The sequence below is a fragment of the Lolium rigidum genome, unplaced genomic scaffold (genome assembly GCF_022539505.1).
Source record: "Lolium rigidum isolate FL_2022 unplaced genomic scaffold, APGP_CSIRO_Lrig_0.1 contig_1679_1, whole genome shotgun sequence".
Taxonomy (NCBI): domain Eukaryota; kingdom Viridiplantae; phylum Streptophyta; class Magnoliopsida; order Poales; family Poaceae; genus Lolium; species Lolium rigidum.
In genome coordinates, this window is record NW_025899896.1 from 21,351 (window position 1) to 36,932 (window position 15,582).

Genomic DNA, 15,582 nt, shown 5'->3' on the forward strand with positions numbered 1-15,582 from the left:
TGGTTCCAACTTTCACAGCCGCAGCCGCCGCCTGCCTCCTTGGTCGTCCCCCGTGGCGAACCCCGCATTTCTCTATTCTTTTCGATTCCACCCACGCCACGCCCCAGCGACAGACCACGGGAGCCGGGCGAGCGCGTGCTTTCGAGTCAGACTATCTCTTTTCTCCATCCATCCAAAAACTCTCCTCCCCTTTCTCCCTCCCCGCTTTCCAACCTAAACCTCTGCCGCCGCCCGCCCATCCCCTTCCCTTCCCCTGCCACGGCACACCACGCCGTCTCCATTCCCAGCGCCCGTCACCTACCTGCACGGCTGCCCGTCGCCGTCGCCCTTCCACTCCTCAGATAAGTAACCACCACCCTCCAAGCTACAGCTGACTCACAGCCCACACCGGCGCTCCCTGCCCGGCCGATTCCAACCAGATTGATTGGCGCTCGCAAGCTACTACAGAGTCCGCGGCTCTAGACTTTCAGTGTTCTGTCTTCCCCGCTCGACACACAAGGTTAATTTGGGGGCGGCTCGGGGTGCGGCGAAGATGGGGATGGATCAGGAGGAGGACGAGGACACCCGCCGCCGGATGGCGTCCCTGCAGGCGGCCCGAACCGCCCTCCGCGCCGGCGTCGAGCGGTCCCGGTCCCTGACCCACGCGCTGGCCCGCTCCGGCACGCGCATGGCGGAGATCCAGGCCCGCCTGCAGAGCGCCGAGGCGGCGGTGCGCCCGATCCGCGCGCCGCGGGACGCGCTCGAGACGGCGGGCCCCAACATCGACCGCGCCGTGGGCCCCGCCGCCGCGGTCCTCAAGGTGTTCGACGCCGTGCACGGCCTCGAGCCGCCGCTGCTCGCCGGCACCGCGCAGGACCTGCCCGGCTACCTCGCCCTCGTCGGCCGCCTCGAGGAGGCGCTCCGCTTCCTCGCCGACAACTGCGGCCTCGCCGCGCAGTGGCTCGCCGACATCCTCGCCTACCTCGGCGACCGCGGCCTCGCCGACCCGCGCTTCGTGGCCGACCTCACCAACGCTCTCTCCAGCCTCAAAACCCCCTCCCCCGCTGACCTCGATGCCGGCCTCCTTGCCGCGGCCCTCGACGTGCTCGAGGCCGAGTTCTGCCGCCTCCTCGCCGAACACTCCGCCCCGCTCACCATGCCAAACCCATCCACCAAACCCGCCCCCATAACCCCGCCCCGCATCCCGGCCGCCGCAGTGCAGAAACTCAGCCTAACCCTCGACCGCCTGGCCGCCAACGGGCGTCTGAGCTACTGCGCGGCCGCCTACGCCGACGCGCGGGGCGACACGGTGAGCGCCAGCCTACGCGCGCTCGGCCTCGACTACCTGCGCGAGCCGGCCGAGGACGCGCAGGCGCTCAGCCCCAGCGTGGAGCTCTGGGGCCGGCACCTCGAGTTCGCCGTCCGCCACCTCCTAGAAGCCGAGCGCAAGCTCTGCATCGCCGTCTTCGCGCCGCGCCCCGAGGCCGCCGCCGCCTGCTTCGCGGACATCGCGGCGCGGGCGGGGATCCTCGACTTCCTGAACTTCGCGCGCGCCGTGGCCGACGCGCGCAAGGACCCCATCAAGCTCCTCCGCTTGCTCGACGTCTTCGACGCGCTCAGCAGGCTCCGGCTCGACTTCAACCGCCTCTTCGGCGGGAAGGCCTGTGTGGAGATCCAGAGCCGCACCCGGGACCTGGTCAAGCGGGTGGTGGACGGCGCCGTCGAGATCTTCGAGGCGCTGCTCGTGCAGGTCGAGCTGCAGCGCAACATGCCGCCGCCCGCCGACGGCGGGGTGCCGCGCCTCGTCACCTTCGTGCCCAAGTACTGCAACCAGCTCCTCGGGGACCAGTACCGCGCCGTGCTCACGCAGGTGCTCACCATCCACCGCAGCTGGCGCAAGGAGCCCTTCGACGACAAGATGCTCGTCGACGCCGTGCACGACATCGTCAAGGCCCTCGAGGCAAACTTCGACACTTGGTCCAAGTCCTACCAGGACAAGACGCTCTCCTATCTCTTCATGATGAACACACACTGGCACTTCTTCAAGCACCTCAAGAGCACCAAGATGGGGGAGGTCCTGGGCGACGAATGGCTCCGGGAGCATGAGCAGTACAAGGACTACTACTCCCAGATATTCCTAAGGGAGAGCTGGGGAACGCTTGCGCCCCTGCTGAGCAGGGAGGGCTTGATCTTGTTCTCCAAGGGGCAGGCTACAGCAAGAGACTTGGTGAAGCAGCGCTTCAAGTCCTTCAATGCTAGCTTTGCTGAGATGTACCAGAAGCAGTCCGCGTGGATTGTGCCAGATAAGGATTTGCAGCAGAGGCTGTGCCACCTTGTGGTGCAGGCGATAGTGCCTGTGTACCGAAGCTTCATGCAGAACTACGGGCCGCTTGTTGAGCAGGATGGCAGCGCCAGCAAGTATGTCAAGTACAGCACTGAAGACCTTGATAAGATGCTCAGCAACCTCTTCATGCCGAAGCAGCCGAGGAGGACTGGAAGCTTACAGATCAGGAACTCAAATGGCAAGATTAACAGTGCAATGACTGGGCTGTATCGGAGCGCTTCAACATTGCAGTAGAGCATCTTCTCAACTGTGAAAAGATTGGTTGGATGTACAGAATTGAGCAATAACTGGATAATCAAGAATTTGTTCACTTCGAGCCAGTAATCTATGATCCAATAATGGCTTGATGATAAAGAGCTGCTGGAGAATTAGAAGAACATAAAACTTCTCCAGCACTGACATAGTCGGGAAGAAGGAACCTGAAATGTTTCCTCAGAGCATGTCTTGGCCGCCTTCCCCTAGACCATTCTCTTCACATTATTATCTCTAGCGGTATATTCAATTCATTTTAGGAGCTTATGCGGGGAGAATAGCATGTGTAATCAGTTGTTGGTATATGTCAAAGATTTGTTGTATTATGGGTTGGTGGTTAGTTAGATATGCTATAATTTTTAGCGTTATCAACATGCAGTGAATTATATTATCCCTGGTGTCAAAAAATGACAGTTATCTGGTATATGTCGAAGTTTGTTTGATATGCTATAAGTTTAGTGTTATCAACATGCAGTGAATTATATGGAGGTATACAAAAATGGCAATGATTAGTAGAGTGACTATATCTGACAAGAATTCTACCTATCTTCAAAATTTCTATTGCTAGAAACTGCCATTCTCTCATATATCTTTCTCTTTTACACACTGCTTACCTATTTTTGCTACCTATTACTGTATACTTGCTTATGATCAGCCCTACAAGATGAATCACTCTCTCCTGTGAGTAGTAGTCTGGTAAGCGTTTCCCAGATCTTCATAGTGTGCTTCTTTGTGAGCTACTACTCGGTTATGTGCTGCATATACATGTTCAAGTGATCACCTGTACTACCGCTCCTCGATTACTATTGACTCAGGCATATCACTTCGCATCACTTTCAATGCAACTGCTACTGTATGTGACTTTTGACAAAAGAAATCACTGAACTCAGGGAGCCAAATTGTGTTTCCGTTTTACACACTGCTTACCTATTTTGTTACCAGTACCTAGTACTGTATAGTGTATACTTCTTTATGCGCAGCTGTACAGATGAATCAGGCTCTCCTATGCGGAGTAGTTTCTGGAGGTAAGTGATTCCCTGAACTCTGAAGTGTGCTGTTTGGTGAGGTAGGCAGTTATTTATATGCATACATGCTCAAGTGATCATAGCCCCTCGATTACTGAATACTGACCAGGCCATATCACTTGGAATCACATTGCGACGCAACTGTGACTGTGTGTCCTTTGACAGAAAAATCACCGAATTCGTAGGTAATGCTAAATTATCGTTGCATATGGTGGTTTGTAAATGGGATCACCCACTAGTTGAAGTTAAATTGAGCATGTTTCTGCTACTCCCTCCGATTCATATTACTTATGGATCAAATAATATGAATCGGAGAGAGTAACAATGACTCCGGGGTTGATGTGAACACGAGATCTATTTGGCAACTTGGTTGATGTGAACACGAGGTCTATTTGGCAACTTCAAGATATACCGGTGTCTCTGCACCCTCCTGGGTAAACTGAGCACTCCCCTAGAGATACCATTTCAGGCATCGTCAAAAAAAAAAAAAAACAGCAATTGAACTATATAATAATAGAAAAATTCAAGCAAGAATAGTGGTTTGGAACTTTGGATGGAACAAGAGAAAAATGCTACAATAAGAAGAAAAGAGGTTAAAGTGGGTACCATGCCGAATTTGGGGCACCCTATTCCGATCCGAAGAAAATTGGTAGCAACACCTCAATCGGGCGCCAACTAGTGTGAGAGACCCGGGGGCCTCCCTCCCTCTCCAGATCTAGTGTGAGAGGCCCGAGGCTCTCCCTCCCTCCCCAGATCTGACGACCACCGGCCATGCTTGAGCCAGTCGTCCTATCAAGCGCCACAAGAACCCCATACATGCGCCAACCGCGACACTACCCAAACGGACATACATGGCGCATGTGCACCACCGTGGCTTGGGCGTGAGATCTACTCGGAGCACAACCTGAGGGTGCACAACAACTTCGACCAGGATGCACTCCATAGAGAGGTGTCGCGAGCCAACTCCCCGGGACTAGCTAGCACTACCAGTCGATTATACATCGAGATCTCCCCAAGCGCCCGGCCTAATGCCTTCGGACGCGCCGTGGAGATGAGATTTTGTGGTGAATTGGATCGGAGGAGATTGAAGTTGCTGGTGCTAGGGTGGACTTTAAAGAGATGCGTGTGTGGGTGAGTGGTGGGGTCGGGTGTGTTTGTGTGGAGAGGGGGAGAGGGGGAGGGGGGGGGGGGGTACCGTCAAATATTGATAGGCAAGTTTGATGGAAATAAATATAAAATAGACGGAGTTAACTCTTGCACCTAAATGGTTACCATTGTTCCGCGTCAAGATTCATGGCAAGATAAAAGGGAGCGTACCGAAGCAAATTCTATCGAGTATCGAAAGTTGAGCGACTATACGAGGCTATGCAATGATAAGACCGAAAGCGGCTAAAGCCAATGGTGACGTGCATATAGTGGTATAGAATTGGGGGCAGGCTAAATGCAATTCCATTTTCTTTCTATAGTATCATCAATTAAACGATTTTGCTCTAAGGAGAAATAAAGTTAGATTTTCCGGATTCTGGCTGTCTTCGGGCTGTTCAGACCATAGTTAAAGGTCGGGGTGGGCGTTCGGTCATGACCGAAAATTCGGTCTTTGTATTTCGATGTATTTTGAATTCGGTCCTCTAAAAATAAAGACCGAAAATTACTTGTCAATTTTACTACCCGATAAAATCGGGTACCCGATAATTCGGGTTCGGTTTCGGTCATGACCGAACTTTGTGATAGTTGTTGTCAACACAAAACCTTGGAGAGTATTTGGTGAAAGTTCTGGGGCAACAGTTCCGTAGTAACTTGATTTTTTTTCCAATGCATGTATTCGTATCAGTTTGCAAGAACAAATATTAATAGTGGCATAATATAGCAGTTTAATCAACATTCATATTATCCGGTCATACTTCATAGGTCACATATTTATGAATTTTCAGCCAACAACAAAAGAATACAACCATACACGTCAATAGTCACAAGCTCATAGTCATAGACTAACAAATGACAACATAAAGTATATTTTGGACAACAAAAGGTTAAGGCTAAACCTGTCCAATCAAGAATTGGGCCTCTCAAACATAAAATTCGGTCAGTTCGGTCTATTCGGTTATCACGAACAAAGTGACCGAATTGACCGGACTAAATTCGGTCTAAAAAATTTGCTACCCATATTTTGATCGGTCTTTTCGGTTTCGGTCTTTTCGGGTTCGGTCTCGGTCTTTTCGGGTTCGGTGTTCGGTCATCGGTTTTTATGCCCACCCCTAGTTAAAGGGGATCAGGAGCCATCTGAGAGCTGGACTCTTTATCCGAAGCTAGAGAGTTGCTGAAGGTTTATCAGGATATTGAAGTGCAGAAGGTAGATCGCACGAGCAATGAAGCGACCACATGTCTTGTGTAATTAGGCAAGTCTGGTTTCAGTGGTTTCTTACGTGATGCTATCCCAACCTGTGTGTTGGCAAACATTTGTAAAACTCTTATGCCTAATAATAAAGCTCACGCTTCCTGTAAAAAAAAACTGGAGACTGAAAGAACCAAGCGCAGCTGGGCAGGTCCACGTTGTGTCGCTGTATCGCTGCTAGGAAATAGCCGTGCAAGCCAGTCAGCTTACGGGCTGCAGGCCTTCCTCGCTCTGCCGCGTACTTGTGGGCTTGGGTCTATGGCCCAAACAACACAAACTTTCTATGGCCGTGTACCGTGCGTCCGTGCGGATCCTAGATATGAAACACAAAAGGCCAGGGACAGGGTGTTTTATGCACCCTTTATTCCAAAATGCACTTTAAATATGTTTAAAATTTTAAATAAATATATAAAATGTCACTTGTATATCTTGACATGATACATGCTTACGAAGTTGTTTCAGAAAAAACTGACATGTTTTGTGCCCTGTGTAAAAAAATAAACATTTGATGCTAAAAGGGCACAAAAATTGTTGGTTTTATGTACAAGTTTATGTGGTAGCCTACATGGAAATTTGTTTTCCTAATTTCTTTTAACTTTTTCAAATATGTTTTGTACATACCGGTGCATATCGGAATCAGTTGAGTTTCCGACAGAAAAGGAGGAGTTTATCTCAAATACTGACTGAACTTACCGGGAGCGTAATAATCTCGACCGAGATTACATGCTACTCTCACTGACAGTACGGGCCTACATGTAGGATCTATTTCTTTCCCCAAATGTTCTCCCATTCACGATGTTGTCTTCCTCCTTGCTGCTCCATCATCGTTGGATTGCCGTTGTCGTGGATGCCTCACCATGTTAAGCATGCCAAGCAACCACCTCCCTATCCTCCATCGATCCACCACTCCATCTCGTCCCCTCCTACTCTCCATGGAGCCTGCTGTGTGCACCTGTGGTTGTCATCGTCGATGTCGCGTCGCGCCGTAGAGGCAGACCTTCACAGTCCATGTCGTCGTTCCTCTGAACTCAAAATCGCCTCGTCCGAGGAATCAAGTCAGCAAGGGCATAATCGACTGCATTGTGTGGGTATTCTTCATCTCCATCCGACCGTTGATTCTGTCAGTCCCCCACGGGAGCTGGTGCACCTGCTACACAACTCCTCGCTCTCTTGGGCCCTCGATGTCATTATGCAGCCAAGGCGGTGTCGTTCTCCCGCGCTCTCACGGAGGCACGGACGGCTGCACCGCTTGGCAAGGGAACGTCCCTGGAGCGGCAGTGCTCGCACAGCTCACACATGGACGGCGTGCTGGCACGGTGGCTGCCACGCTCCAGTCAGATTTGAGGTGTGTCATTGACTCGCGAGAGAGATTTGAGGTGGGAGATGGGTATAACATGGGGACAACTTTATCAGCGAGAGCCCTACTTATTTTGGAGGGAAAATTTACTACGAATTTTTTTTGGCGTTTGACAAAACACTCAAACACACTGTCCAATTATATCTTTGCCAAGTACCATTAGAATTTTGTGAAATATCTGCCAGAACAGATCATATGGTCAAAAAAAGCAAAGTTTGCACTTTTCTTCAAAATCGTCCATAGCATGATCATTTCAGACAAAAGTGCAAAACTTTTCGTTTTAAGCTACGTGGTGTGCGAAAACTCACATTGTAGCTTGGGCTACATATAGCTCGTTTGAAAAACAAAATTGAAATCGGTATTTCTAAGTTCTAAAAAATTGCGAAAAAAATCTAGCTATAGGCAATTAAGTATTCCGCAATCATGCAAAGTTTCAATCCAAAATTCATTGTAATCTGGGCTACACAAAAATAACAAATTTGGATAGTTTTCAGGATTTTGACATTTGTACTGTTCACTATTCTTAGATCTATACTTTTGTTATTTTTGTATATTTTGTACTAAAATTTTACATACGTGTGGTATATATCATCAACTACACGCATAATTATTTTCAATTTTTTTGAAACTTCAAAATATGATTTTTAAATTTTCCATGAAAACGAGCTACATGTAGCTCGTCCTCTAAAATGCTGCATTCGTGTGGTGTGTTCTAGTAAATATGCCACAAAATTATTATGATACTTGGAAAAGACATAATCGGGCGATATGTTTTAGGGAAGGTACACAAATAACGATGTCCTTAAACAAAATTTCCCGATTTAGTATGAGTATTTTATTTTTAAATGAAAAATGAAGGATTTAATTTAGACCGATCGAAATTTGCAAATTCAAGATCCAAACGGCAAGGATTTAGAGTTTATGGTTTATTTCGCGGAACCTCAATAAGCTAATGGTTTAAATAGACTTTTTTTTCCAAACAGAAAAACATCACAGGCGTGTAAAGCTTAAGACACCGCTCTCTCTTTCGCCGGCCTATCTAATCATCCCGACAACTGAAAGTGATGGACAACGACGTCAAGCTTTTGCTGACAGTCTCTCCTGTATATCCCGCGTGATCTATGTGTCGCCGTCTGAAGCAACCACGCTGCCAACAACGACGGAGCCGCGCCGGCGTCAACCGGCGCCGGAGGGAAAGGTGACGGCGATGCGATCGAGAGGAGCAAAAGTGATCCCCAGAAAATGCACCTCCGAAACCACTCTGTCTCGCACGATTACTCCTTACTCCCCCGGACCTGGAGTGCGTCGCTCCACGCTGGCCACCATCACTTGTCCAGTCTCTCCTTTGCTTTCTCTTGCAAACTTGCAACGGCACTGCACCGAACGGTAATTAGGTCTGCGTGACTGCGTGGATGATGAAATCATGGAAATGTACCTGGATGGGAATTAAACGAAGTGCAGGCCTGAATGTCTATCTCCCGACATTCAAAAATATGGTCTCCCCTGTTTCTCCACTAACTAGTAACTAAATTACATTTTCTGGATTGAGCTAATTACATGGAAGGTACTACAACTTGCACATGATGTGCAGGATATTGCCTTCCTACAACTTGTCAAACAGGGCGATAATTGGTCCTAGCCAACGTGCAGACGACACATGGATGCCATGCTGGCAAAGGCACACACACAATTTCGTTGCAATTTTTGCCACATACCCCCTAGAGCTCTGTAACTTCACAAATAGATCCTCGTATTATTTCTCAGTACCAAAAAAACAACCCCCCAGGGCACGCTCCAATCCCGAACCACTACACAGAGCGGCGGCGACGGTGAGCGGCGAGGGCAAGCTAGGAATGGGGTGTGGATGAACTGATGGCTTCTGAGAAAGGCCAAAATGCAAGTGGCGGCATCAGCATCGGCGGAACCAGCAGGGCTTACGGCAACGACTGGAAGGTGGTGTCTGTTATTTACTACCCTACGACGAGAAGGACCCTGATGAGGTCCCTGACGAGGACGGTTGGGCGAGGTTCTCCGGTGATAATTAAGGGGTGGCCCGATCTTCTCAGTAAGCAACGAGATCTCTCGATTGGTCCCTGTCGCCAATGCAACAGCTCTCAACCCTGCAAGATATTCACAACTCCACACACTTGCGCACGTAGCCGCCGACCACGAAGCGGTAAGTTGCAACCGTCTAATTCCCAATGGAGCAGACAGATCACACAAGACTTTTTCAGGATCTACACAATATCAAGCAATATGGTGTAGGGATTCAATAGTTTTGCTAGAGCAAATAACTAAGAACTAGGGTTTATCTTAAACGTGGTCTAAAGCAGCTAGGGGCGTCCCGGGCACTTATATAGGTGTCCGGGACGAGTTCTGGTCGAAAAGATACAAAAATAACCGACCCAGAATAGATCTGGTCGAGACAGACTCGGACTGGTCCGGTCTGGAATCCGGTCAACCGGGCTGTGGACCGGGTGGGCCGGTCTGTGGTCCGGTCAACCGGGCGGCAACCGGAAACTTCGCAATTTTCCGGTTGTTGCCCGGTACGATGCTTCATATCCGGTTCGAGGCCGGTTGGCGACCGGTCAACCGGGCCTGTGACCGGGCTGGCCGGTCAGGGGTCCGGGCGGACCGGGTGCTGGACCGGCCTGGACATCGTCTTCTCCTCTCGCGCATTCCTCCCGCTCCTCCCTCGCGCGTCCATGAGATATCTTCATGTCCAGCTCCATGTCCGACTTCACGTCCATCTTGACGTCCGTCTTCATGTCCAGCTGCTCCTCTCCTCGTGCGATGCTCGTCTCCTCTTGATACCGATGATACATAAGTAATAGGACTTAGGCGGTATAAAGTTCTCATCAATCAAAGTATCGTTTAGAAACAAGTTCACTGTTGTTTAAGTAGCTTCGCACGAGCTCTTGTAATTGGTCCAATCCGAACTTCATCGGACTTGAGCTTCACAGACAGGTTCATCTTCATTTATCAATGACGGAGGTAGTGGTGTAGTAGGGATGTCCTCATCATCTCCCCCCTTCAAAAGGCGTCGACCTCGACGCTCCAAGGTCTTCTCCGTCATATGGTGTCAAATCAGCAACATTGAAAGAATTCTCGTCACCAAACTCATCAATCGGAAGATCTATCGAGTATGCATTATCATTGATCTTGGCAAGCATTTTGTAAGGACCAGCACCACGAGGCTTCAATTTAGACTTCCGCAGCTTCGGGAACCTATCCTTGCGAAAATGTACCCAGACCATATCACCAGGCTTGAACAACATTTTTTTGCGCTTCTTGTTCATCCTTGCAGCATTGCTCTTACCTTTCTTCTCTATCAACTCTTTAGTCTTCACATGGATCTTACGCACAAAATCTGCCCTCTTGGATGCCTCCATATTAACTCTCTCATGTATGGGCAAAGGCAACAAGTCAAGTGGAGTAATGGGTTTGAAACCATACACCACCTCAAAAGGACACAGCTCCGTGGTAGAATGTACCGCCACTGTTGTAAGCAAACTCTACATGCGGCAAACACTCTTCCCACTCCTTCGGGTTCTTCTTGATCATGGATCTCAGCGAGTTGTGACAAGGTTCGATTCACCACCTCAGTTTGACCATCAGTTTGGGGATGACAAGTAGTACTGAACAGTAGCTTCGTCCCTAGCTTTCCCCAAAGTGTCTTCCAGAAGTAGCTCATGAACTTCACATCACGATCAGAAACAATAGTCTTCGGAACTTCATATAGTCGAACAATCTCCCTGAAAAACAGGTTAGCAATATGCGACGCATCGTCGCTTTTGTGGCAGGCAATAAAGTGTAACATTTTAGAAAATCTATCCACTACCACAAATATAGAATCATGACCTCGTTTAGTACGCGACAAACCCAACACAAAATCCATACTAATATCTTCCCAAGGTGTAGTAGGTGCCGGTAACGGAGTATACAAACCGTGAGGCTTCAGCTTGGACTTAGACTTGTTGCAAGTAATGCACCTCTTCACATACCTGTCCACATCCCGCCTCATCTTTGGCCAATAAAAATGATCAGCGAGCATGAGTAGCGTCTTCTCACGCCCAAAGTGACCCATCAAACCACCAGCATGTGATTCCTGCAATAAGAGAAAACGCACAGACGATTCTGGAACACATAGTTTGTTAGCTCTAAACAAGAACCCATCGTGTATGTGATACTTTTCCCATGCTTTACCCATAACACACAAGCGGTACGGTTCAGCAAAATCATGATCAGTCGCATATAAATCACATAACACCTCTAATCCAGGAATTTTAACATCAAGATGGGTTAATAGCATAGTCTTCCTAGATAGAGCATCGACAACAATATTATCTTTTCCCTTCTTATGCTTAATAATGTATGGAAAAGACTCAATGAACTCAACCCACTTAGCAAGACGCCTATGCAAAGTAGATTGGGCTTTCGGATATTTCAAAGCTTCATGATCGGAATGTATGATAAATTCCTTTGGCCACAAATAATGTTGCCAAACCTCAAGAACTCTAATTAAAGCATACAATTCTTTATCATAGATTGGATAGTTCAACTTAGCACCAGAAAGTTTCTCAGAAAAATATGCAATTGGGCGACCCTCTTGCATCAACACACCACCAATTCCAATACCACTAGCATCACATTCAATCTCAAATTGCTTATTGAAATCGGGAAGTGCAAGCAACGGTGCGGAAGTTAACAATCGTTTCAGTTCATCAAAAGCATGATCTTGGGCAACGCCCACTCAAATGCAACACCCTTTTTAGTCAATTCATTCAAAGGTGCAGCAATAGTAGAAAAATTGGGCACAAAACGGCGATAAAACCCAGCTAGACCATGAAAACTTCTTACTTGACTCACATTCATGGGAGTAGGCCAATTTTGAATAGCTTCAATTTTAGACACATCTACTTCTACTCCATGCTTAGAGACAACATAACCCAGTAATATGACCTTATCTTTGCAAAATGTGCACTTCTCAAGATTACCATAGAGTTTACTATCACGCAACACTTGCAAAACATGTCGAATATGTATAATATGATCAGATTCATTGCGGTTGTAGATTAATATGTCATCAAAATACACAACCACAAACTTGCCAATAAAATCACGCAAAACATGGTTCATCAGTCTCATGAAAGTGCTAGGTGCATGATGTCTACGGGAGCTTCTATTCTTGTAGACAGTGTTGGGCCTCCAAGAGCAGAGGTTTGTAGAACAGCAGCAAGTTTCCCTTAAGTGGATCACCCAAGGTTTATCGATCTCAGGGAGGAAGAGGTCAAAGATATCCCTCTCAAGCAACCCTGCAACCACAAAGCAAGACGTCTCTTTTGTCCCCAACACACCTAATACACTTGTCAGATGTAAAGGTGCACTAGTTCGGCGAAGAGATAGTGAGATGCAAGTAATATGGATGAGTATGAGTGGTAATAGTAATCTGAATAAAATATGGCAGCAAGTAAACATGCAACAAAACAGTAAACAAACGGAGATTCGATGCTTGTCAACAATGATCACATAATAGGACTACTCTACACCCTCTTGTTGGATGATGAACACCACTAATTGTGTAGGATTACACGAACCCTCAATGCCGGAGTTAACAAGCTCCACAATATTCAATGTTCATATTTAAATAACCTTAGAGTGCAAGATAGATCAACACAATTACACCGAGTACTAACATAGCATGCACACTGTCAACATCAGCTATGAAAGGGGGAATCGATCGCATCAATACCATCATAGTAATAGTTAACTTCATAATCTACAAGAGATCACAATCATAGCATATACCAAGTACTTCATGATGCACACACTGCCAACATTACATCATGGAGGAGGAATAGACTACTTTAATAACATCACTAGAGTAGCACATAGATGATATTCTACTAGATCACAAGAGAGAGAGATGAACCACATAGCTACAGCGGAGCCCTCAGCCCTGGGGGTGAATTACTCCCTCCTCGTCATGGAGGCGGCGATGGCGGTGAAGATGGCGGTGGAGACGGCGGTGGAGATGGCTCGGGGGCAATTCCCCGTCCCGGCAGGGTGCCGGAACGAGACTTCGTCCCCGAGTTGGAGTTTCGCGATGTGGCGGCGCCCGGAGTCTTTCACGGAGTTTCGTCTTTTTTCCTCGATGTTTTTAGGTCAGGGACGCTTATATAGGCCGAGAGTCGGAGTCGGAGGGGCCACGGGGTGGCGCCACCATAGGGGGGCGCCCCCCCCCTTGGGCCGCGCCGCCCTGTGGTGTGGGGCCCCCCTGACACCCCTCTGACTTTTCTCTGGTGCTCCGGAAGCTTCCGAGAATTATAAGACCTTCGGTCTTGATTTCGTCCGATTCCGAAAATATTTCTTTACTAGGATTTCTGAAACCAAAAACAGCAGAAAACAGCAACTGGCCTTTCGGCATCTCGTCAATAGGTTAGTTCCAGAAAACGCATAAAAACGATATAAAGTGTGAACAAAACATGTTGGTATTGTCATAAAACAAGCATGGAACATCAGAAATTATAGATACGTTGGAGACGTATCAGCATCCCCAAGCTTAGTTCCTACTCGTCCTCGAGTAGGTAAACGATAAAAGATAATTTACGAGGTGACATGCTACCAACATAATCTTAATCATACTATTGTAAAGCATATGAGATGAATGCAGCGATTCAAAACAATGTTAATGCAATGAGTAAACAATTGAATCATATAGCAAAGACTTTTCATGAATAGTACTTTCAAGACAAGCATCAATAAGTCTTGCATAAGAGTTACTTATAAAGCAATAAATTCAAAGTAAAGACATTGAAGCAACACAATGGAAGATAAAGTTTCAGCAGTTGCTTTCAACTTGTAACATGTATATCTCATGGATAGTTGTCAATGCAAAGCAATATAACAAGTGCAATAAGCAAGTATGTAAGAATCAATGCACAGTTCACACAAGTGTTTGCCTCTTGAGGTGGAGAGAGATAGGTTAACTGACTCAACATAAAAGTAAAAAAGAATGGTCCTTCAAAGAGGAAAGCATCGATTGCTATATTTGTGCTAGAGCTTTTATTTTGAAAACATGAAACAATTTTGTCAACGGTAGTAATAAAGCATATGAGTTATGAAAATTATATCTTACAAGTTGCAAGCCTCATGCATAGTATACTAATAGTGCCCGCACCTTGTCCTAATTAGCTTGGACTACCGGATCTTTGCAATGCACATGTTTTAACCAAGTGTCACAATGGGGTACCTCCATGCCGCCTGTACAAAGGTCTAAGGAGAAAGCTCGCATTTTGGATTTCTCGCTTTTGATTATTCTCAACTTAGACATCCATACCGGGACAACATGGACAACAGATAATGGACTCCTCTTTAATGCATAAGCATGTGGCAACAATTATTATTCTCATATGAGATTGAGGATATATGTCCAAAACTGAAACTTCCACCATGAATCATGGCTTTAGTTAGCGGCCCAATGTTCTTCTCTAACAATATGCATGCTCCAACCATAAAGGTGGTAGATCTCTCTTACTTCAGACAAGACGGACATGCATAGAAACTCACATGATATTCAACAAAGAATAGTTGATGGCGTCCCCAGAAGCATGGTTATCGCACAACGGGCAACTTAATAAGAGATAAAGTGCATAAGTACATATTCAATACCACAATAGTTTTTAAGCTATTTGTCCCATGAGCTATATATTGCAAAGGTGAATGATGGAATTTTAAAGGTAGCACTCAAGCAATTTACTTTGGAATGGCGGATAAATACCATGTAGTAGGTAGGTATGGTGGACACAAATGGCATAGTGGTTGGCTCAAGGATTTTGGATGCATGAGAAGTATTCCCTCTCGATACAAGGCTTAGGCTAGCAAGGTTGTTTGAAGCAAACACAAGCATAAACTAGTACATCAAAACTTTACATAAAAGACATATTACAAGCATTATAAGACTATACATCGTCTTCCTTGTTGTTCAAACACCTCACTAGAAAATATCTAGACTCTAGAGAAACCACTCATGCAAACCAAATTTTAACAAACTCTATGTATTTCTTCACTAATAGGTGCAAAGTATATGATGCAAGAGCTTAAACAAGAGCACAACAATTGCCAAGTATCACATTATTAAAGACATCATACCAATTACTACATGTAGCATTTTCCGTTTCCAACCATATAACAATTAACGAAGCAGTTTCAACCTTCGCCATGAAAATTAAAA

The 15,582-nt window shown here is 46.9% G+C and overlaps 1 protein-coding gene across 1 annotated transcript; it reads left to right on the forward strand.

Moving 5' to 3' along the window:
- Window positions 1–532: 532 nt before the first annotated feature.
- LOC124680436 (exocyst complex component EXO70A1-like) lies at window positions 533–2,999 on the forward strand. The gene has a single exon (XM_047215495.1). The coding sequence runs from the start codon at window positions 533–535 to the stop codon at window positions 2,555–2,557; it is 2,025 nt and encodes a 674-aa protein (XP_047071451.1). The 3' UTR covers window positions 2,558–2,999.
- Window positions 3,000–15,582: the final 12,583 nt, after the last annotated feature.

Bases quoted from the DNA above. Each gene is read 5' to 3' on its own strand.
- LOC124680436 (XM_047215495.1), top strand. From the start codon at position 533: ATGGGGATGGATCAGGAGGAGGACGAGGACACCCGCCGCCGGATGGCG.